This window comes from Crotalus tigris, unplaced genomic scaffold, assembly GCF_016545835.1.
Source record: "Crotalus tigris isolate CLP2741 ecotype Arizona unplaced genomic scaffold, ASM1654583v1 scf7180000018364.571795, whole genome shotgun sequence".
Classification (NCBI taxonomy): Eukaryota; Metazoa; Chordata; class Lepidosauria; order Squamata; family Viperidae; genus Crotalus; species Crotalus tigris.
In genome coordinates, this window is record NW_024096966.1 from 227,644 (window position 1) to 253,096 (window position 25,453).

Here is a 25,453-nt window from a genome sequence, read left to right on the forward strand (position 1 = left end):
CAGACACTACAAAGGTATTTTAATAAAATATCAGTAAACATTTAACTGAGGCATTTTATCTAATCTTTAATTATAGAAATTATTTAGGGACTAGACTTTGTTTTTCACAGTTCACAAATGCTTTTCATGTCAACATTTTATTATTTTACATCACTTTCCAAGAAGGTAGAACTTTTAAACTAAAACACACGGTGAACATTAGTGTAGGAAAATAAAGTACGGTATGTGCAAATGGTTGGACTCAAAGTGTAAGAACAAACAAGAAAATAACCACTTAAATAGAAACAGTGATTTGAGATGCTGTGTTGAACTAAAGAAATAAAAATGTCTTAGTTAAAAATAGAAAGCTAAGTACTTGCAATTTCAAGTTTCCACAGTTCCAAAGAACAAAGAATACAATTCAGTGCAATGATAAGAAATTACAATCTCTTTACTTTTATGAATTATACTACTGTTGGTACTTTGTTCCATAATCTTTAAATCACTCAAACAGACTTGCTTAAGATTTTATTTTTTAAGGAAAAAAAAGCAAAATTAAAGCTAAACTACATTTTACACATACCTCTGGATAATCTCCTGACATTCTAGCAAATAATGTTTTTTAGTCAATATGTACACTTGCCAGAATGAGAGATATAGATAAGTTAGGATGCCATTTCATTTGGCAAACCACTGCAAAAAATTTTTTGACTAAATGAAACAAGTGCAATTAGTTAACAATAAAGGTGCTGTACTTAATAATACAAAAAAAGGAAAAACCTACCGCAAGTTATGCCATTTTGTAGATTATTTGAAAAATCCACGTTTGTCTTTCTATGCAAAGAGAAGTGTCTGTAGTTACCTTTACAGAGTGAAGACATTTCCCTTTGCAAAATACAGTTCAAATGTACATTATCATGCAAAAAAATGTTAACAGAATATTACAACAATTTGGAAAAAAAATGTCCAAGCATCCTTTTAACACTGTATTATATTAGTTTTTTTTTTTTTACAGTGGCAGACGTTTCCAGTGCATGGGTCATAAGTCACCATACAATTCAGAGACAAAGGGCTTTGTAATTTTTTTGTATTTCCCCACTGTCAGATCTTTTTAAATGTAGAAGCTATTTTTAGCGCCGAAACCAAAGCCAACTATTTAGTAGCCAGAAAGCTACAGTGATTGAATACATGATCATCTCCCTTTTAGCACGCTCTTTATTTTCTTCTTCCAGAAGTTGTAGGCGGCGATTAAGTTTTATTATCTAAAAGACAAAAATAAATATTAATATTTTCCACAACTACCTGAGTGATCAAGCAGAGTCTGTCAATATAGTACTTCAATCCTGGAAGCCTACTGTTTAACCAACAGAAGACCTGTTTTCGGTAAGATAATACTCTTGCCCTTACAGTCTTTGTAATTTGGGCTACATTTTCTTTCATGTTCTGTATTTATATTAACAAATTCATATTTTTATCTCCTACATTTCACTACTTTTATCACACCTTTTCTTGCAGGGAGCTACTGCAGTCATGGTATATCATTAGCACTCTGTTTCCATACATTTTATTCTTCAGTATGTAAATTGGGACTGAGTTTCTGGTTGTAAATTGTCACAGTCACAAGTTGAGGCACCTATGTGACCAAACCCAATTTTATGATATTTTTGTAGTATCACCGCACACATTAAATGAATCCACAATCATAGAGCAAACACCATGGTTGTAAGTGGAAACCCATTCTTTCAAATGGGTGTTTTGCCAGAAACTGGTAAAAAAACATCACAAATCATCATAATGCCACCATGGTATGGTGCAACTGATTGTAAAGACAAGCTGATTGCCGAACAGTTGAAATGCAGTCACATGACCATAGAGGGAATACATTTTATGATGGGCAGAAGTGCATTATAGATATAAAGCACCCATTCTGAGCCTCTCATAATTTTGACTTCTCATTAGTTGAGGATTATTTGTAATTGTTGCAATTTTGAATATTTTTCTAGGCTTTTAATTTTACACATTTGTGAAAGCTTTCTGGTCTTATAGTTCAACCCTTTTTCTAGATTTATTCATGTGAAAACTGCTTTGCAACAAATAATACAAAAAACTTTACAGTATATGAAGAATGACACAACATAAAATGCATGCATGAATCTTAGCCGGGGACCCTAATGGGGAAGCATCACACTAGAGGTGATTGATGATTTAAGAGGCAATTCTACCAACCCCACAGGCATCCTGTTCTTTCCCTTCCCATCTTTTAAACTATAATTTTATCTTGAGTGGGATTTCCATTTTTATTGACAAATATATTTATTTGTTAGGATTTTAATGGTTTAAAGCTGCAAGCTGCCCAAAGTTGTTTAGTTATGAGACGGTGGCAAATAAATTAAATAAATAAATAAATCTTAATACAAGCAGAGTTTGTTCAGCAACTTGAAACAAAGCAACAGAATATATTTTCTCAACAGCTTTTCCTTTCAAATGTTTCTACTCATATTTGTGCTGGGACATTCCTATATTTTATTAATTTAGAAACTGAGAATGCTGAGAAAACAACTTTGTACAACTGTTGATAAACTGTATTTATGAAATCAACTATGAATACACTTCTAAATGTTAATGGTAATACACTTCTGGTCCCTTACACTTCACATTTACTATATGAATTAACTATATTATGTAAGTATTACAGCTATAATAGCTGAAGAATTTTAGATACCTGTCGTCTTAGAGAAGCAGCATCCACAACTGTCATATCTTCTGATGCTCCCTCTAATGATGTGTCTATATTTGAAAGAGTATATCTGTATGACAGAAAAATACAAACATTCTTCAGTGACACAAAGAGAATTACAGGTAAAATATCAGCTTTTTTTTTACACATTTTTACCACCTTCTGAAACACAACCCTTAGAACATTAGACATCATACAGAGTGGTAATTCAATGCAGCCTGAAGAAATGCAACTATAACAAAAACAAAACAAAACAAAGATATTATCTGTGAAGTGAGAAATGCTTCAAGCTGTTTGAATTCTAGGTAAAATACAGAATTTAATTCTAGGGTGAAATAATGAGAAGAATTTCAAGAAATAAATACTAAAAGATATGCCTTTGAGGGTTAGTTATTGATAATAGCCAAACAACATTAAAGACAGAGGTTAGGTGTACAAAACCCCCAAACATTAAATTATGGTTTGTTTTAAACAATATCTGTATATGTTGCCAGCTATTATGATTTGTAAGTCATGATTTATAGTATAGTATGTGAGCAAAGACACTAAAGCTTGTTAAGAAAACTAGTTAAAAAAAGAATGTATTAATGTTATGTGAAGAGTGACAGGGCTAGGTTTGTGATAGGCATATATATTCCATGTTGACAGTATGAGGATGAAACAGCAATGAAGATGCACCTCAATTACGAAGTGACATGTAATCATAAAATTCTGAAAAACAATTTAGGTAGCCAGACAGGAGTTTTAAAATCAACATTTCAGAAAAATGTTGCCAAGTACATACGTAAGCTCAGCACTAAGTAAAAGTACTGATGAGCCTTTTATCAATATATGGATAAGATTTATAGGAGAGGAGCTTAAATTAATAAGATAGTAGAAAATAAATTTGGGCAAGCCAAGCCAATACAAAGGGGATAATAAAGACATCTTGAGCTGAAGAAAAAATAAAATAAAAAAGATTCTAAAAAAGAATTTCAATTCTTTTTGAAGCAACTGAAGTAGCCTAAATCCTGAATAAATTATGCTACAGTTACTACATTGTGATAAAATATTGTTACCCTATATAAATGTATCATAGATCACTGGAATCCTAAACAAACAAAGAGAAGGAATCCTAAGTGCAAACCAAGATCTGGCACATTGGAAACTAAGTTTTAAATTTTAAATAAATGAGAAAGTCATCCAACAAATCTGATATTGCTACAGTAGTGTTCAACAGAAGAACAATAAAAATAAGGACTGAGAAAAAAATAAATTTGAAAAGGAAATTGGGGGGGACAAGCCTCTTTAGAGCACTCAAAATAGAACAGTATAAAAAAAATGTATTGAGCAAACTAGTTCAGGAACACCTTTGATAGTTTGCAGAAAAGCTAACTAAATGCAACTTTACCTGGCTTCATCATGATGACGGCTAGAGGAACTGACAGCTGCTGACCCACCACGTAACACTGGCCTAAGGCAAGATTTGTAGATACGAAGGAAATAGGAAAAAAAAAAAAAAAAAAACAAGGAGAGAAGAAGTAGAACAAAAAAAGCCCTGAAGTCAAAGATTGTTATTTCTATTATACAGTATTGCAATTACAAATCCTATTTATATTTAGAAAATATTCCATTTTATAATGGAATATTATACTCCATGATGTACAAATGATTTTCCCAAATTATGATTAGCTTAATCTAATTATGACAAATTTTTGTTCCACTGATTTCAAGGGCCTATTCTAAGTACAGGTAAATTTTATCAGAATCATTTTATTTTTACTCATCCTCAGCAAAGCCTGGGCAAAAAGCCAAGTCAACAAGGCCATCTGGAATGCCAGTAAGTTGGGAGCCATCAGTATCTCAGAAAGAACTTTATTCCAGAGGGCAGGCAGTACTGCATCGAAGGCAGACTTCTGGAGTCCCCAACGGATGGCAACATTTAATTGAAGGAACCCAAAGCACACCACCCTGCCCAATTGAGATTGTGTGTTCATGCATCTATATCTTTTTATAATTATAATAAAATCACTTCTATATTACTGGTATTCATTTATTATTTCTCATTTTGCTTTTAATTGACATATAATTTCTAAAATTTCATGAAACTTTTGAGCACCCTAAAGTTGTAATACAAACTAACAATAAATGCACATGCTCATATTTTCACTCATAGCAAGAATAATTTTTAAAAATACTATTTCAATTGTTTTCATAAAAATCTATGACATAACATTGTCATTTTCCAAGAAATCTTAGAGTAAGATAAATAATGGCCAATACAAATTGCCAAATACATCAACTGCTGAGACATCATAGGACATTTTTCTAACACTTAGAGCAAATACTTAATACAATCTTTTTAATCTGACAAGTAACTATTTTCTCCCAAATTATTAGTTAAGAACTGAGTTAATGTATGCGTTACATAATATATCACAGAATTCTACTGAAAAGACAATAATGTTTACAAGTAATTGGATGCAATTTAAATTATCAATCTAGAAGTCATATCTACATTTAATAAAAATGGAAAAATAAAGATTCCAAGATATGGTCATGTCCACAAAGTCCATTTTGGCAACAATACAGAAGTTATTTGCCCCTGACTTATTCTGACAATATTTTCAATTTTCCAATCTAGACTAGAGGTTTGATACTTCCTAATCATTTTGCCATCCAAAAACTAGGGCTGTGTAAATCTTTGAAGGGTTAGATTGTTCAAGGTTTGGGCAAACACCCCTTTCAAGTTATTTTACAAAGCACAGTGTGTCCCTCAGTTCTAAGAGCAAAGCAACCATGATGTTCTGCTTCACAATGCTCCCAGCTTTTTTCTGCAGAGCTTACACTGAAGAAAGTTTTGGAAGATCTTTCAGTGAACACTGCAGAAGACAGAACTAGCCAGATTTTCTGTGAGTTTGTGGGACCTCCACTGAATCTACTCAATTTAAAGACATCTCGATACACTACCAAGGTTTTCAAGGTTAGACAGCTTCAGTACACACTGAATCTTCTAACGTGCCAAACCCACTTAGCTAGAACATTTTGGCCAGCATTGGGAGAGAAGACTACAGAGGTTTTTCCTGAAACACTGGCCTGATTTGTGGCAATGTAAATTGCTTCACTGAGATAAAGAGAATTACAATATATTGTTTCTACGTGAATGTCAGTTCAAGCATAGGCTTACCAGGTACAGACAAGGTCTAACCCGACATTGCTTTTCAAGAGAAGCCTAGATTGGCTGGATGTTACCACTTAACTGTATTAGTATATTGTGGATATGCCAAATAGCCCAGCAAGCTGTTATCGGAAATATGGAATTATGTACTTCTATTAAAAATAGAAAACTTCATTAACCAGCCTTATATAAATCATCTTATAAAAATCACAGAACGTATTTTGCTTGCATGCTGTAACTTGCACTGCTAACGAATTGTTTGGCACCATCTGAAAAAGTGTGCTGAAGATGACAGAAAAGGATGAATATTGCCAAGAGGCAATAACTAATTAATTCAGAGGGTATGGTTGGATCCCAGGAGAGGACTGATGATGAAGATTAAAAGTATATCTGCCAAAGGGAAGAAAGCAGACAACTAGCTGCTGACATTCAGAACCAAGACAGAGGAAAGCAAAAACTGTCATTGATCTTTCTAAGCTTTCTTTAACACTCAAATTAGGGCACAGGGTGAAGCGTAGGGCATACATCTGTTAAGCATGTATTGTAATCTGCACACAGACAAACACTTAACAGTTGCTCTGAGATTAAAAGTTGAAGTACATTAAAAAAAACCAGTTAACACACTAACTACCATGTCCATAAAAAATGAGGAAGATATTTTTTGCAATGGAATCTATCTGTCAGTTGTACTTGCAAAGCTTAGTTGGGTCTGAAACAACATCAAATGTATGTTATCAGGAGCTTGAATAGAAAGAGGGCAAAACCCTGTCTTTTTCAAAATCACACTGCTTCATTTGTAAGGTTTGCATGAATGCTTTGGACACTATTCCCAGGTCTTTCTGCATGAGCGCATACACATTCCACCGATTGAGAAACAAGTTTTTTTAAGTGCTTTCAACTGCCATTTTGTTCATTCAAGTGTATTTTATATGGTAACTAGCAAGTCTTTGGATAGTAAATCTGAAGGATTTCTAGTGTTTTGCACCCTGAAGATGTAACGGCTGCTCCTAACTTTAATTTTACATGAAAAGAAAGGCTAGATCTACAATGACGACATTTGAAGAGCAACATAAATCAATGCAACACTTACTGCTTCTACAAATTGATAAGATTAAAAATACACATTTGAGAAAAAGAAAAAAGAAAAAGGGAGGCAGCTAAACACAAATGTGCAAATGGAGACATAAATGAAGTTTCCAATCTGAAGTCATTCCCCAGTATGTACCTGAAACATTTTAATATGAGATGCTAAGAACTGGATAAAGAAAGACCTGCATGCAGCAGCTACAGGTTATATCTAAGATATGGCCCCATTTGCTTTTAGAATACTGATTTGATAATACAATTCTCAACTCATTACTAACAAAACTTCAGGAATACTGTAGTTTCCTTCAGTTTAAACATAAATTTTAATATTCTTTGCATCAAGTACATTATATCTTCCAAAAAAAGAGAAGCATATTTAATCTCTAGCTTACTCTTATATAAAAGCCAGAAATACGTCCGCTCAGATTTAGTCTACCTACCTCTTAAAGTCATATTCATCTTCTATTGTATCATACTCACAAAACTCTTATTGTCCAACTTTTCTAGAACCCTAATCTTTAATGAGACCTTTTAGGCTTTATATTTGACTATACAGTATTTCTACAACCAACCAACAGACTAAGTTCTCTGAGCAACTTATATTAAACATTAAAAGAAGTGTATCATACTTTTACAATGAAAAGTATATCTAGAGTCAAAGGTATATTGAAAGGGCTGTAATGAAATATACATTATAAAACACTTGCTCAAGCTAGTTATATAAATTGTAGACAAACAATATGACAGGAAGAACATATCTCTTTTAAATTATCCACCAATACAGCAGTTCACTATGAAAGTTTCTGATATAACAGTAATATCCATATTATAGATGTCTTAAATACAAGGCAGATGCTTTGAATTTTTTTCAAGATAGCAAAAACGTGTATCACATTCATAGTGGACTCCTAGATGTTCCCTTAAGATCGGGCTCGTCAAAGAGAATTTTTGACAAAAGAAATGTTAGAAAAAGAGTTTATCCTATGATTGATTTTTTATCCATGATATATAATCAACATTTTAATTGACAATAGAACATACTGTAGTTATGCAAAGCATGGATGGGATATGCGGGAATTAGAAAATATTTTAAAAGAAAAATAAAGCAGAACAAAAACCAAATTTTAAAAACTGTTAAATAAAATAATATGCTTAAATAAAACAATATGCTTAAAACATCAAAAAGCAATTCTATAAATAAAAATACTGTAAAAGAATCAGCAATTGTACCCATGCAAGTAATATATTTTCCAAATTTCACATTCCTGCATGCGAATTTTAGAAGTTTAATTTTAACCTAAAGATGGGTTTAAAAGAAAATACTATAATACTTGATTTTTAAAATTATATTTGAGATAAACTAGAAATATAAACTTATTTAGATTTCTGATTATTTCTCAAGGCCTTATTATTACTCGGTTAAATTACGGTATGTCTAATTGATTTATAGAATTTAAAAACTATGATTCTCAAAATCTTGAGAAAATATTTTAAGACTCATAATCTGGGAGAACTGAATGTACCTACCTCTATAAAACTTAAGTACCACAATTAAGTTTTACATCTGCAAGAAACTTAGTTTTTAATGTAGAAAAGAAGGTATGAGTATTTAAATAAAAACCACAAAAACTGTTAGTGTAAAGAAAGTGAACTGCTTAGACATGTGGCACAACAAAGTTCTAAAATAGGGTAATCATTAAAGAAATATGTTCCAATAGAAGTGTTAACAGGTTGTTCTATTGCTCTGGAGAACCATTATAATCTCAATTGAAATAAAAAAAATCAGTGACTAACTCCTATGTTGATTCCAATTTGACCTTAAAAATGGCAATAAGGACAAAAGTTGCTAAATAGAAGTTCTGCTGACATAGCAGAATACAATAGAACACCTGATCCTTTGCTCTGGACTCATAAGAGAAGCCCAAACATTACTAGATTCAAAAACAGGTGCAGGATGCATAAAAACAGGCTCTTTTGGTATGGAAAAAATTAATTAATTATTTGGGAGAAATGGAAGTAATAGCTCTTACCAAATAACAAATAAAATTTCAAGATACAGGTTAATATTTGACAGATTTCTTATTAATTAGTTGGCTGACCGCAGGTTAGAAAAAATAACTCAGAGCTTTTGAAAGTCATGCATATAAACTGCATAAGCTGTCTTTTCCATGCAACTTTCAGGAAGAAATTGCTATAGGCATTTTTTTCCAACAAGAATTATAGATATTGCAGATAGAGATCAGATAAATCAGTATCATACTTTTAATTCCACCCCCTTCAATGTTATTGCGTTTTGATCATCTGTTTTTTAAAAAATTCTATGATTACCATATTATAAGAAGAAAATATTTTATACTCTTTAAGTCAGTTAGAAATAACAAAAGCTATTCTACTGTATTAAGAGAAAACAAAAGAACATATTATCTTGGATTGTATAGCTGTATTTAGTGCCCGGTTTCCCTTTTCTACTCAGTGAGAAAAGAATTTTAATTGGCTATTTAAATGTTCAATTTGTCCAAATAAGAAATAAAACTATCCATGAAATGTGAATTTTGGAAATGTCATTCATAGATAATAGAAAGAAAAAGACATGAAAAAATATTACTTTTATGCTGTGTACTTTAAAAAAACAAAATTAATAAAGTAGAAAATTAAAAGGAAGTAAAAAAAAGCAGTAAATTGGCAGAATCTGTGATGGCCAATCACCTGCGGTTTTCATCCAGCACATCCAAGACTTGCTGGTAAGCCCTACGAGTAGAAGACTGGATAAGCGACAAAATGCCCCGAGCAGAATAAAGACTAGGTCCATCTTCAGAAAACTTTTGGGGAGAGCAGACACGAACCTGTTGAGGTGATGGTGTCACACTGTTTTGCAAGCATAGCAAATGAAGAGAGAAACACTAATATCAGGTTTCAGATAGAATAGAAAAAAAGTTTTCTCTACCAATCCTTGTTGAAAAATTAAATTGATCTCAGTTTTTTTTACCATAAATAAGTAAAATATTATCAAATAGAATGTCAATGGAACCTGAAAAACTTTCAATAGAAAAAACACTTTAAGATAATTGGTAAAGAATCTACTCTGATTCAGTAGACATTTACTAAACTTATTGAATATGCAATAGGTATGATAAAATACAATTCTATTTTCAAAACACAAACACAAATCACTCTAATGAATTCCCAGAGATAGATTCTGACCTATTGGGAAACCTACTGAAATTTATAACATTTAATTCAGTTGTAATTACTTTTTCAGAAGACTGATCCTAGTTTTTCATCTAGGTCTGATAACTCACCCTTCCATCTCAATGGGAGAGAAGAAACATTTGTAAGAGATGACACAATATACAGTATGCAGTGTTCCCTCTTTCTTATACGAATAACATACTGCAAAGCATGTGATTTTGATTAAAATCTGCTGTACAGTATAAAATACTGTAGGCTAAAATATTTATTTTAAACCGTAGAAGGAAGCTATTCTGAAATTGCTCTCAGATATGAAGTTTAGATAAAACTATAACGATATTTACTTTTTGCAAAATAATTAAAGCTTTGTTGAGATTATGAGAATAGACTGCAAAAGAAACAACTAACCAGAGGCGGTGATAAGTTCTAGACATATCCCAAATAAGCAAAACATATTCAAGAATTTATCCTGAAGCAAAATCTTTCAAAAATAATGCACAGAATGGAAATTTGCTATATAGATGTTTGTGAATATTTCTATTGGAGATCCTAAACTGAAACTAAATTTTATATTTTATACAAAAAGATTTTGGTCCGTAAACTAAACACTTTAGGAAGATTATGTTTAGCTTACATTCTGAAATTATAGCTGTATGAAGATTATGTTTAGCTTACATTCTGAAATTACAGCTGTATGAAATAATGTCGACAGCTTCTACTCATATTTTACATAAAAGACAAACTAGAAAAGCTGCCAGCACAATCCTGAATAATATATAAATGAAAACAAGAGTATTCTTCCAATAAGCTCAGTTTTGTAGATTTCTTTGATCGTATGACTTTGAATATCACTAGCAGCTAACTATTCAAAGAAAAATACAAGCCCTATGGATGATGTTTATGTATTTACTATAGGATTTACCTTTGTGAAAGGTATTGTGAAAATGATAACAATTTTTAAGGACAATTTTTTAAGTTTAACTCTTTGTTGGGAGGTGTACTTCAACTTAAATTCTGGACCATTTTCCTTTCAAGTAATTGTAATATTTATATATTCCTTTTCTGGTGACACACAAGCTAACTTGTCCATTTAAAATATTTTTTTATCAGTTAAATGTTATGAATTCTTAAAATGTATTATAATCTTAAGATCTTTTTAAAATCAGACTATTGATCTGTTTGTTTTGAGTCTAAATTACACTGGAGTCCCCAATATTTTTTTTAGCAAATTAGATTTCTTTCTTTCTTTCTTTCTTTCTTTCTTTCTTTCTTTCTTTCTTTCTTTCTTTCTTTCTTTCTTTCTTTCTTTCTTTCTTTCTCTTTCTTTCTTTCTTTTTCATTTGTTCATATATTTCCTGCTTTCCACCTGATTTTTTTTTTTTTTTTACTAACTAAAACCTAACTAAAAATAAATAAAGCTCTTGACAATAGAATTAGCTGGAGGGACAATAACTCCTTAAATTTCTCAATATAGTGACTTGTTATAAATTGAAAATTGTTTTAAACTTGGCTTCACTTGTAGCTGTTAGTAAATGAGTTTACATATTTTAAAACACCTAAATTGTTGCTTTATTATCACAAATATTTTCCCACGGGTTTCTGCAAGGTTGATAACTGTAAAAGTGTTTGAAACCTCAGAAGTCTGACATTAAAATTTGTATCAAAAGCATATGTGAGAACAAAACAAATGAATTTATGTTAAACCAAGCAATTGGTTCACTTAGCTCAGTACCACTTATTTTGATTAGCAGTGGCTATCAAGAATTTGAGATTTTTCCCCAGCTTGTTTGTCTTTGTGGAAAGTGAATGTTGAACCCAATATAAGCAAAGCAATGGTCAGCTATGAGTTAATACCCTTCCCTAGGTTTTGGATGACATATACTGTAAAGAACATATACATATGGATTGACTTAGGAATCATTTACATAGAGGCACTCACAAAAAATAGACCATATTAATACTAATATAACTGATATTAAATTTCCCATAATTGTGAAAATTAAACATATAAGCATGTATGTAATACTTTTCAGCTTGAAATTCCCCAAAATAATGTTATTAATATGCAAACCAAGACTGGCCTTGCTGCACAAAACTATTCTGTGTTTATTTTCCATTCCAGTTATATTAAGGATGAAGCTTGCATTTTTAATGTAATTAAATTTTAATGTAGCCAAGATCTCTAAATGATTGTACAAAGCACACAGGTTTGCATAATTTGCTGACAACAATTTTGCATCAGAAAACGTCTTTACATGTAGATACTGTACATACTGAAGAAATAAATCTGACTCTAAGCACTCTACATATTTGCTAAATCCTTGAATTTATATAATATTTGCAAAGAATCTATGGCCATAAAATCTAAAGTGAACGGCCTTATTCAAAATCAACAAGACCCAAAGACCAATGAATCAAATATATGATTCAAATTACACACATTGCATTTTTCTAAACTGATCTATATTAGGCACGTGAGAGAATAATTGGCAACCCTCAAGTCACCATCTTGAATTATGTATAGAAAAGATGGAATAAAGTATAATAACAACCCTGAAAGCTTGAATAGATACATCTTATTTGTGGAAAGGAAAATATAAACAGTATCTCTCTTCCATTCCAGTTAGTTACTATTTATGATGAAATTTACCCAATCAGGGTATTTATTTATTGGGGATAAAAAAAATTCCACAGTTCTAGAATTTATCCACAAGATGAATTATGTTCATATCTGATTTTATTATACACAAACACACATGCACACCATGTATGTACATGTGTGGTATGTACATAATTAAAAGTGCTACATACTGCAATACAATCCAATAAGCTTCATTTCAGATAGCATAGCTAAACAAATGTTGACACAATGCAATAAACAGTGATTAATCAATTGTTAGTAAACGTACTTGTATTTCATTTTTAGCTATAAAAGATGACTGGTACTGGGACATTTTTATTTTCCAGTCAGTCTCAATATATTGCTATCATGAATAACAGTTCTGATTATTGGAAAGTGTTCTCTTTAAATTAATTAAGCAGAGAAGGCATCATGGTTGATCATCACTTCTTGCATCTAGTTATTATTAGTTTTGAGGAACATTTAAGCATCATTATATGTCAAAAGATGATCAGGGTAGGCACTTACACACACCACTATGGGACAAAATGGTGATGACATATAAAATAATATTTTCTTTATGTAGACAAAAAATGGAACTAAAATCTTCTAAGCTGATAAGGTTTGGACACAGAATTTTTCATTGTTACAACTAATGTGCTAGATTCTCATATAGTTAATTTACTATAGCACAGAACAGTTCCACCTACAAATATATATAAGCATTTCTAAAAGAGGAAAAGTATGGTTTTTTGTAAAAATGCTGAATAAATTAGGACAATAAAGGTAATAGTTTATATATCTAAACTGAAGATTAAAACATCAATATATCTTAAGGCCTTTGAACGCAACCTATGTAGAAATATCTAATTGAAATAATAAGAGGTCATGTGAAGAAGAGAAGGTATAGGAAGAATTCCTTGTAATTATCACAGATGTATTTAGAAAATTGATACAGTTATTAATCATTTACTTGCAGAAAAGTGACACCAATAGAAAAAATACATATTAGCAAATGCAAATGAGATGATAAAGACAAATTTAGAAATAATTTCCAATCCTTACAATGCAATATAATATACCTCTCCACAATGTCATCAGATGACTGATATAGCCGCTCAGTTCAAATGCTAACAGCTGGCAGGCAACCTCAAGATTTCTGCTTTGTTATTTTATGTTTCTTTATCTTTAAAATTGGTTTTGACTGGACAGAGTTTCAGAATAGTTGTTATCTAATACATCTTAGTTTATTTATATCTCTGGATTGTTTGTTCTTTGAATAACAACTTTAAATATGTCTCACAGGGAGGAGACCAGTTGCTTCATCTAGCTTCCTTCTTCCAGCTTTTCCCCAATTGCAGGTGAAAGAAACAAGATGGAAAACCTTTAACAAATTATTCAGGGAACACCTATAACATTAACAGCATATTGGGGGCATATTCGTAAAATGGTTGCCATGGTAGGATAGCTTACATATTTATAAAATGGCTGTCATGATGATCACAGCCAGTCAAAAAACATACATATTACAAAAACAAACAGGCATGGCTGCTGCCAACCATCTCCCTCTGGACTTCTATAACCTTCCTAACACTTTTGTTGTCTTTATTGGAAAAGTGCTTGCTTCCCAATAAGCCAGCAGGCTATCAATATCCACTTTTTATTTTCTAAAAATGAATTTGTGAGCCATACAGATATCCTTGGGAGGAAATGGGATTAAAGGTGCAGCATACTAGCTCTCCTTTTTATGTAATTAGAATATCTGAAAATAAAACAAAGAATGTGCTGGACATCAGGAAGGTACCCATGATTTAAGTATGCTTTAAAGATTAAGGCTGCAATTTATCACAGGACTTCATACATGTAGTTTATTTAGTTATTAAATTTGTTTGCCACCCATCTTGCTACATTATTCTAATGCAATGAAGAGGTTGCTGAGTGCTTATCCTAATTTATTGGTATGAAGCAAAAATATAGATGCAACTGCCTACTATCATTCCTTGTATATTAAAAAATGAGAGCAAAGAAATCCAAAGAATTAAAAATAGCAGCTATAGTTCTTTAACTTTTTCATTGCATTATTTACAAACAGGCAAGATCAATTTTGAGCCTCAAGGCTAATATCAAAGGGCTGTAAACAGATCAAATAAACGCTTGAAAGCATTTCTTAATCAAGAACTAAGAAAAAACACAGATCAGGTCTCATTTACATATGCATTCATAATCCTTTTCTACTCACACTGCTTCATTTCTCATCAACTGGCCATTCTGACGAGTTGCATTTTCACTCATGGAACGTTCTCTTTTCAGCCTTCCTATTGACCGAATCTGCCAGAAAAAAAAAAGAGAAAAAGAAAAAGAACAAATAAAAAATAGTACTTTACTGTATCAATAGCATTAATAACTAGGTTAATCTAGTAGACAACTGATTTTGACTAATGCAAGCTTTTTAAATACTGGATTTTCTATTAGAATGTAAGATCTATATTTCATACAATGATCCCCTATATTTTAGCAACCATGATTTTGAAAATGTGTAATTCACAAATAACTCTAAAACAGATTCATATACAATTAAGTGTGTAGATTCATATATACTAAGAATTCAAAGAAAGTTCAGCTTATTGGAAGTGAATAAATGTACTAGTGCACACTGCCTGATTGTTCTTGCTTGATTGCTCTTGTCACCTGAAGCAGCTAAAGTAACTAGGAAATCTGATGTAGCGTTTCATATAAATCAGGATTCCCAATGCTGAGGAATATGGAGATAGCATTCAAAAAGAAATCCAGTGACCATTATAGAACATCAGCTTAGGTAGGGATGGGAAAAAAAGATTCAAGATTACCCCATCCTGATTCTCTTTGATAAAAGAGGGAAAAAAAGAATCTTCATCACATTTCAAGATTCTACCCTGTAACAAAAAGTAGAATTCCACTGGTTCATGTAGTATCTATTTTCAGACCCAATATGCCTCAATCTGATACTCAGTTTGTTTTCTTCTAAACTCCTAAAATAGTATATAACCAACAGCATTTCTCCAGACTGTTTTTGTAGATGGATATCAAGATACATTATTAAATAAATTATGGGCAGATAAAAGTTTTATGTGTCAGTTATCAGCTCTATACTTAGAAATTGAATGTCTGTCATTCATGCATAAGCATTTAAACTCTGAGTTATGGGCAATGTCAGATAACTGTAATTTATTGTGAATCCAGTAAAGCTGGAGATTTAGATGATATGCCTATCAGGCCCAAAACCAAGAATGATACCTGGTAATTCTTTCAAGCTGAATTGTTTCATACCTATAGACCAAATCTTGCCAGACTAAAAACTCTATTATCTGCACCTCCAATATACTTGGTAACCTATTAGGGAGGGACTGTCTTCACCCTCTTTCTCTCATACCTGATATCTGGGTGGGGCTGCCCCTCCTCCCTCTGGAGTGCACCTCTCTCCACTCCTGGGGATCCATCCGGACTACATTCCATCACATCACCTTTGCATTAGTGAATTAATGCCCTATATCCCTGAATATATATTATTACCTCTATATAAAGTTTAACTTAGAAAAGGATTTCAAGTCTACTTTAGAGCATTAAACTATGGCACATAGAAATAAAAAGAGATGGAGAGTAGTTGTAAAGAGTATAATTGATGGCATAGCTCTCACTTTTATAATTAACTCACCAGGAGGGTCTCAGAGTAACCTGCTGCATTTCAAACCTCATCCTTCCACATCACTTTGCAAAAACTAATATAAAGTTAATCTTTGAAATAAGGTGCATGGTATATTTTCAATACTAGCAATCTACTGTGTAGAAAATAGACTGTAATAACTGAAGAGTTATTAAAATGACAAATTATTTGTGACTTTTGTAACTTAGAAGTCTATGTTTCTGTTAACAAAGATATACCAAAAGAATATTTAAAAAGGCATGTATTTTCTTTCCGCATCTTAATCTCAACAGTTTTTTAAGAAGAGATTGGATAGTCTACACTCATATAAGGTCTCCTGCTTAAGCAGGATGTTGGACTAGAAGACCTCCAAGGGCCCTTCCAACTTTGATAGTTTGTATTATTTTAAACAAAATAAAATTTATTAATATACAGTATTATAGAAGGGATACTGGTGAAATGAAAACAAATAATCAATTTATTTTATAAAAAGTGATACTCTGGTATATCTCCAGTCTTATTTAAGAGTCATACTGAATAGATTTTATACCATAGATAGTCCTCAGGTAATGACCACTTATTCAATGACTATTCAAAGTTATGACAATGCTGAATGAATAGTGGTTATGATTGGTCCTCTAATTTCTGATCATCCTCATGGTACGTGATCATGATCTGGCTGTTTGGTAACTGGTTCACACTTATTTGTACCATTCGATGTCACATAAGCATGAACTGTGACCTTTCCTGCTGGCTTCCCTCAAATAGTCAACGGAGAAGCCAGCAGTGAAAGTTGCAAGTTGTTCATGGAAGTCTCCCCTAATTGTACATCCCCCCACATCTCCTCTGAGCCTGTACCATGCCAGCCACCTGCACACCTTCCACATACTATGCTATACTTGTGCTGTGACTCCCTGGCCACTTGCACACCCTCCTCAGCTACTGGCACTTCACCCATCCAGCAGCATCCATTTCAAGCCCCACCATGCTAGTGCCTTGCTTCCCCCATTACTTGTACTACCTTGTGCATCCTCCCCTACCAGCAGCAGTCACTTACCTGCCTACCAGCCTGCTTGCGAATCTGCTGGGACTTGCAACTTCTTGTGGACTTTCCCACTGACTATGGTTGTTGGAAGTTGGTAGGAAGTTGCAAATGACCTACAATCCTCGCTTAACAACTGCAACAGGATTACAGGGATTGCCATTGCTAAGCAATGTAGTTGTGTGACATTGCACTTTATGATTGCATCAGTTAGTGACAGAAATTCCGGTCCAATTGTCATTGTAATTCAAGAACTCTCTGTATTCTAAACAGGATTATCATGCAGAACATTTTCAAAACATGTTTTGTTTTTGACTTTAATAAAATATTAAAATCAAATGTGATATTAGCAAGGAAAAAAAGAAGTATACTAGCCTCTTCATTCTGAGAAGTTTGAGGAGGAGGTCTTTCTAGGTCCAGAAAATCTAGTGGACGATCACTAAGTGAAATAACCCGGGGAGGTGTTTTCAGTGACAGAGATTTGAATGGAGTTGACTGTAGAAGATCTAGATCTGGGGGCCTAGAAAGTGGAATGTCTTCGCTATTACCTACAAAAGAGTTAATTTTAAAGTCAATAATACATTGAGTTATTCACTGTGTTTCAATGGACTGCAGAAGCATGGTGCTTTATATTTAACTTCAAATATAAATTTACTGTGTGATCCAAAGCATAAGATTTTCTAGTGATTGTAGCCAATGTTTTTGGAATCATTACATACTGGTCTACAGATACCATTTTTCAATAATATATACTACACACAATACATATATGTATAATGTACAGTAGGTAGATACAGAGATGACAAAAGAAAGAAGGAGTTCTTAACCATTTTGTGTCATGGTTTGCCTAGAAAGACTGATGAACTCTAGATACCCCTTTTCAGAGAAATGTATTTAAATGCATAAAAGACATAGACAATACAGGTAGTCCTCGACTTACAACAGTTCATTTAGTGACCATTCAAAATTACAACATCACTGAAAAAAGTAACTTATAACCATTTTTCAAACTTACAATCGTTGCAGCATCCCCATGGTCACGTGATATAAATTGAGACAGTTGGCAACTGGCTCACATTTATGATGGGTTGCAGTGTCCTGGGAGCATGTGATCACCTTCTGAAACCTTCTGACAAACAAAGTCAATGGGGAAGCCAGATTCACTTAACAAACATGTAACTAACTAACTTAACAACTGCCATGATTCACAACAACTGTGGCAAGAAAGGTCATAAAGGGGGCAAAATTCACTTAACAAATGTCTCGTTTAGCAACATAAATTTTGGGCTCAATTGTGATCATAAATTGAGGACTACCTGTATTGCAAAATAAATCAGTTATGCTCAGATGCAATGATCAAAGTACCGTATATTCCGGCGTATAAGACGACTTTCTAAACACTTAAAATCTTCGCAAAAGTGGGGGGTCGTCTTATACGCCGGAAAAATATTACTCAGCAAGTTTTCTCTTCCCCCCCCCTCTCTCTCACTCAAAAAGAGTCCTAGGGTTATTATTAAAACCAGCCGATCAACTAAAGATATCTCTGAGAGTACGATAGGCATTATCTGGCTGTTGTGACGGTAAGATTTCCTGGAGGTTTAATCCCCATTCTATAATGCTACATTGCAAACCGTCTCCTCTCTTCTTCCCTCCCTTTTGCATCCCAATTCCTTGCCCACCCCTCCAGAACTGCGGATTGGTAGTGGCCATCCCCTGATTAATTCATTCAAAGGAAGTAGAAAGGGATGGCCCATGTAATGGGGAAGGGGGGAAAAGAATTGTAGGGTGGTTTTTTTATATAATGAAAACAAACCTAAGCATCTGCGTCCATTCGAGGCACTTTTCAGTGCTTCTTCATGCAAGCTTTTCAGCGTTTACCTCTCACTGCCGGTGAGAGTAGCTTGGGGGAGGCGGAGCTTATGGGTCTGGAAGGGGAGGGGTGTCAGCTAAATTCCTCTCGGAGTTAAGAAGCAGGAATGGAGTGGGGACAGAAAACAGCTACACAATCCTTTTGCCCGAGCTTATGCAAGCAGTTTCTCCCCCCCCTGCCTAAATAAACTTGCATGGTGCATTTGTGGTGTTATTTATGACAGATCCTGGCTGGTCAATCTGGCTCCCATCTATAAGTACTGTAGTGCACTGAGTTTTAATAACAAATTAAAAGGAAAGCATTTACTCCCCCCCCCATTACCTGAAAAGGGGGCAACTTATCACATTTATGGAAATGCAAGTTTTCGAAGGGCGAATGCCTTTCTTACTTAGCTTATTAACTGCTTCCTTTCCTTCTTCCCTAAACATTCTGGCTGTCTCCAATTTCATTCTTGGTAGTGTTGCTTTAAAAAACTGCTGAGAAGTCCTTTTGCAGGCAGGGCAATTTTCATCAAGGTGTGTGTGCGATTGACAAGGCAGAGCCTTTGAAAAACAGGCAGGCTTTCTGCTCACTCAGCTTGGAGAGGCTGTGGAGTATTCGCAGGGTGGAAGACTGAGAGGAGGAGATCCCTGTGTGCAGCCTGTTTGCTCCAAGCCAAAGCTTGCTACTGGGGGGAGGGCAATGGAAGGGACCCAGGGAGTCACACGCATGCCTACATGTGCACGCACACACCCTGAGCTACTCATTTGGACTTACAGGTGGCCAATGAGAACTCAGAAACTGTGCTCCCTTTCCCCCTCCCTCATGGAATTAGCTTGTCCATTTTTTCCCTAGGGCCTATACAGGAGTAGGCAACCTTGGCTCTTTTATGACTCATGGACTTCAACTCCCAGAATTCCTGAGCCAGCATAGCTGGCTCAGGAATTCTGGAAGTTGAAGTCCATGAGTCATAAAAGAGCCAAGGTTGCCTACCCCTGGCCTATAAGATGACAGGAAGGGTTGGGCAGGCAGGGAGAGCTGATCCACCCAATCCAAGCAGGCTTTGTATACAACAACCAGCTAAGGTTCATCGCTTGCTGTGATTGGCTGGTTGTTGTATACTGGGTACATACAGTACAGCACCAGTATCTGTACCAGTTCATACAGTACAGCACCAATACATACAGTACAGTATACAAATGTCCAATAGTCAAGACCCTATCATGGCTCCACCAGCAAGAAGAAGGAAATATGAAGCCAGTTTCAAACTTAAAGTTGTAAACTTTGCCATGGAACATAATAACTGCGCTGCTGCAAGACAATATGGAGTAACAGAAAAGATGGTTCGGGACTGGAAGGCAAATGAAAAAGCATTAAAGAGTATGCCAAGGGGTAAGTGTGCATTAAGAAGAGGCACCCCACATTGGCCAGAACTTGAAAAACATGTAGCAGACATGGTGAATGAGCATCGCCAAAACGGTTATGTAGTGACACGAAATAAAATACGTTTGTTTGCACTTCAGTGGGCCAAATCTAACCCAGATCACAGCAACAGATTTAAGGCCACTGCATCCTGGTGTACTAGATTCTTGGAAAGGCATAATATGGTACTGAGGCAAAAGACGAAAATTGCACAAAAATTACCTGCAGATCTTGATAGCAAAGTAATTAGTTTCCATCAATACATAATACAACAGCGCATTAAACATGGCTATGCATTAAGTAGTATTGGAAATATGGATGAAACTCCAATGAATTTTGATATGGTTGGAAATAAAACTGTCCATCAGAAAGGTGAAAAAACAATTTTAATTAAAACAACAGGACATGAGAAGTCCAGTTTTACAGTGGTACTAGCATGCACAGCTGATGGTGCCAAACTGAGACCAATGATTATTTTTAAAAGAAAAACAATGCCAAAACTCAAGTTCCCTGTTGGTTGTTTTGTACATGTGAATGAAAAAGGCTGGATGGATGAAGAAGGGGTAAAGCTATGGCTTGATAATGTATGGAGCAGGCGACCAGGTGGACTTATTCAAAAACGTAGTCTACTGGTGTGGGATATGTTCAGGGCTCATTTAACTCCCAGCACCAAGCAAAAGCTTGCAAGACTAAACACAGATGTGGCAGTTATTCCTGCAGGATTAACATCGTTAGTACAGCCACTGGATGTATGCCTAAACAAGCCATTTAAAGATCGCATTCGAGAACAGTGGAATGAATGGATGGTTAGTGGCGAAAAGTCATTCACAAAAGGAGGAAACATGCGTGCTCCACAATTGGATGTTTTGTGCAAGTTTGTCATAAAAGCCTGGAATGATATTGATGCAGAAACAATAATCAAGTCTTTCAAGAAGTGTGGCATATCAAATTCATTAGATGGTATGGAGGACGACTACTTGTGGCAAGATGAAGAGGAAGCCGAAGCTGAGACCACACCATCTGATACGGAATTCGATCCATACGATGACTGCCTTGCAAATGTATCACAAGATGTCATTGATATTTTTATGATATCAGATGATGAACAGGATGATTTTAAAGGCTTTTAAAGGGAAAGTATCATGCCAGCAAAACCTATAAAAATAGCTTGCAGTTATGATGGGCGTTGCTGACTCGCCAGGGACTTGCCCGGCACTTGCTCTCTCTATTGTTTGTTATCTTCCTCCTATCATCATCAGTTCCAGTTTGGTTGACAGCTTAGAAAACAAATAGCATGGCAGCTCCCATGGGTTTATTGTCTTATCCTTCCTTTCAGCTTTAGAGTGAATTAGGAAAAGTTTAATCACTTGCACTGTTTTATGTTTACATGTTTGATGACAAACAGCCTTATGTTTATAAGTGACAGTTTTCCTGCTAAGTACCTTTATGCCATAAGCATTTGAATTAAAATTACCATATTGAAATCAAATCTGATGTTTTTTAATTTTTATTTGGTGTGCGTTGAAAGAGGGGTAGTCTTATACGGCGAGTATAGCCCAAACTCTATATTTTAACTGGAAAAGTTGGGGGTCGTCTTATACGCCCAGTCGTCTTATACGCCGGAATATACGGTATTAAAAAATAAACATATAATACATTTGAAAAAAGAGTTGTGATTCTTTTTCCATTGAAATTCATGAAATCCCTGAAATCTATCACAATGATAATTTGGTTAAGAACTCCACATCTAAAGCTAAACATACCTGCCACTACAATCCGCTCTGGCACCTGCATTGTTACGCTGGCATTTGGGAGCCCTCCTTCAGGACTTTGCTCAAGGTCCGCATTGGGTGGTGCGACCTTGAGTTTTTCTGGAACTCTCATTCTCTGGTTGATCCCTTCGGTATATTCAATTTCATATTGAATTCGATTCATTTCTGCCATTTCGGCAGCTGGAGATGGGAATGCTGCTGTGCTCATCCTAACATGAGATGAAGCAATTCAAATTATAAACCAACAATAACATGTTTTTAGTGTACAATGATTTATATTGCATATGATAGCAAGTGCATTTTTTTTCAAAGACTCTTTCACATCACAAGGTTTATTTATTGTAGCCTATTAACTTATTAAACAGTCAAGTCCGTGTGATTAACACTGGATATAAATTGCTGCTAGAAATTTCTATTAAACATTGGAATCCCAATTTTATATAGGAAAATCTGCACATCGTCTTTTTTTAGAAGGGTAGCATGAAATATTAAGGAGCAAATTGCCAACGCAAAGCAATCAATTTAGAAACATGACTAAGATACTAGCATCACAAATTTTCAGCACGCTAACTACAGAAAGATTGTAGCAAAAGTACTGACAGTCTCATCTATTGATATATCACAATTCATAATCTATTGCACTCTAAGACAGTTAATACATTTTACAAAAAATAAAATATACTTAAAAGGCCTAGAAAAAATTAACAACCTCAGGTAAGGATTAAAAGTAGGGGCTATGCAAGAAATAGAATGGAAACTACAAGAAAAAGGTTTCCATCTTTTGTCTGTTCTCTGAATCTTGGCATGAAAAGACCTATGAACAAAGGCTGCTCTGGATGACTTAAGAAAAGAGACTTGTGTCAGGTATTACAACATAGAATCTGTATCTCAAAATCAGGCATTTTCATTGAGTATCAAAACTAATCAAAAGTAATAATATGCCTGGTACCAGATGGCAGTTGTATTCCAGCGTCCAGGCAGTCTTAAAAAAAGCCCGATGTATACAACTTTGCAAAAATTAAAAAGAAAATTGCCACTTTCTAATTGGAATATTAGCTATGATTGTTAAAAGGGAGCAGACATTAAATTTCACTCTAGCCTTAACTGACAACGAAAAACCCAGGAAAACTGTCAAGCTATGGACCTACAGCATTCACTCCAGGGAAAATGTAACTAAATAGATTGAATTCTTCTCATACAAACTGTGGAATTATTCATTAATCTTCTGTTTTCTGGCTTGAGCTTCACTTGTTGGAACCATCCACTCCAATACCATAGCCAGGGATCAGCCTCCCCCAATTCAAAAGGAAAAACAGAACTGTACAGGTAATCCTCGACTTACAATCATTTGCTTAGTTACAATGGCACTGAAAAAAGGGACTTACGAGCTATTTTCACACTTATGACTGTTTTGGCATTCCCATGGTCATGCGATCAAACTTTGGGCACTTTGCAATTGGCATGTATTTATGACAGTTGCACTGTCCTAAGGTCATGTGATCACTATTTCTGACCTTCCCAGCTGGCTTCTGACAAGCCGAGTCACTAGAGGAAGCCAGATTCGCTTAATGACCACATGATTCACTTAATACTTATGGCAAAAGGAATATGGGGCAAAACTCACTTAATAACTGCTTTACTTGACAACAGAAATTTTGGGTTCAATTATGGCTGTAAGTCAAGGACTACCATATGTGATTTGCACACAACACAGATTAAGCCACTCCAGTCTTTGTCCCATTACTTTATTCAATGGTTTCAATAAAAATGAAAAACAACATAGCAATAAACAGGCTTCTGAACTATTATGGAGTCAAAATAGCTGTCTAGAGAGGAGCAGAAACACTTCAAAGCAGTCTCTTCTACATTCAATTGTCATAAGCTACTGTAGAAAAATAGCAGATCAGAATAAACTCATTGAAATCTGCTGGGTTAGAACCAGAAGAGCCTTGAATAAAATTAGACATTTTATGGGGTGGCCAAAGGTGCCTTGTTAATATTATAAAAGACTAGCGTATATGATGCAGCTCAGGCTGAGTTGCAATATTTCTTTGAGCATGACTGTTCTGTGGTTCAAGAAACTGCAGCAAAATCTTCAGCAGAACAAAAGAAAATGCTTTTTATAAATGTCCAATATGCCCACACAAAAGATTTCCTTGTGGAGAAAAAAAAATCACTAGTATGAATATATCCTTCAGGCACAGAATTCTATAGAATCAAACTAATTATTTAAATAATTTTGTAGAACTATCCATCTTATAGCAGTGACTGATGGCATACAAAGATTAAAGATTAAAACCATCATAACAATATAACTGAGTATCCAAATGAGTTTTTGTTTCAATTTTTACTCCTATTCAAAATGAACTTTGATGTGTTTAGCACAGATTTTGAATTTCATTATCCAGTAACTGGATATATATTGTAAATACCCACATAGTGATATATACTATGCTTGTCCAGAAGAAAACATGACATAATTATTTTAGCAACAAAATTACTGCATGACTTGCTATAAGATTTTCGTTATATAATTTAAGTTCTTATAAGAAAATGAAAACAAAGCAAAACACAGGCATTGTAGCCAACCTCTTAAGTTTAAGATACCTTCCCTCTAAAGCACACCTATAGTATATGGAAGCTATCTTTACTAATTGCAATAAAGCACACCTATAGTATGTGGGAGCTATCTTTATAATTGCAATGAAGTACAAATGTTTACTCTAAAAAGATCCAAATAAATTTCAAATTCATTTGAACCATGAATTCTTATTTTTTTTCTCTGATGATACAAGTAGAATATATAAATATTTATAGAAATCTGATTTAAATTTTTGAAGATCATCTGGAAAATTATTTCAATATTAGAACCAGTATTTCTCTACATACAAACAAGAGTGTTTTGGAAAATATAATATATT

The 25,453-nt window shown here is 34.1% G+C and overlaps 1 protein-coding gene across 5 annotated transcripts in view; it reads right to left on the reverse strand.

The window, feature by feature from the left end:
- Window positions 1-40: 40 nt before the first annotated feature.
- The window catches only part of MFF (mitochondrial fission factor), a 29,233-nt gene continuing 3,820 nt past the window's right edge, over window positions 41-25,453 (reverse strand). For 2 of the 5 annotated variants that reach the window (XM_039350941.1, XM_039350942.1), the window contains 7 exons: window positions 22,524-22,741; window positions 17,865-18,037; window positions 15,008-15,096; window positions 9,666-9,824; window positions 4,107-4,169; window positions 2,702-2,786; window positions 41-1,241 (listed from right to left, as the gene is read on the reverse strand). In XM_039350941.1, the coding sequence (XP_039206875.1) occupies window positions 1,110-1,241; window positions 2,702-2,786; window positions 4,107-4,169; window positions 9,666-9,824; window positions 15,008-15,096; window positions 17,865-18,037; window positions 22,524-22,741 (919 nt within the window). In that variant the 3' untranslated portion in view covers window positions 41-1,109. The remainder of the gene's footprint in view (window positions 1,242-2,701; window positions 2,787-4,106; window positions 4,170-9,665; window positions 9,825-15,007; window positions 15,097-17,864; window positions 18,038-22,523; window positions 22,742-25,453) is intronic. The other 3 variants (XM_039350943.1, XM_039350945.1, XM_039350946.1) reach the window with 3 other exon arrangements.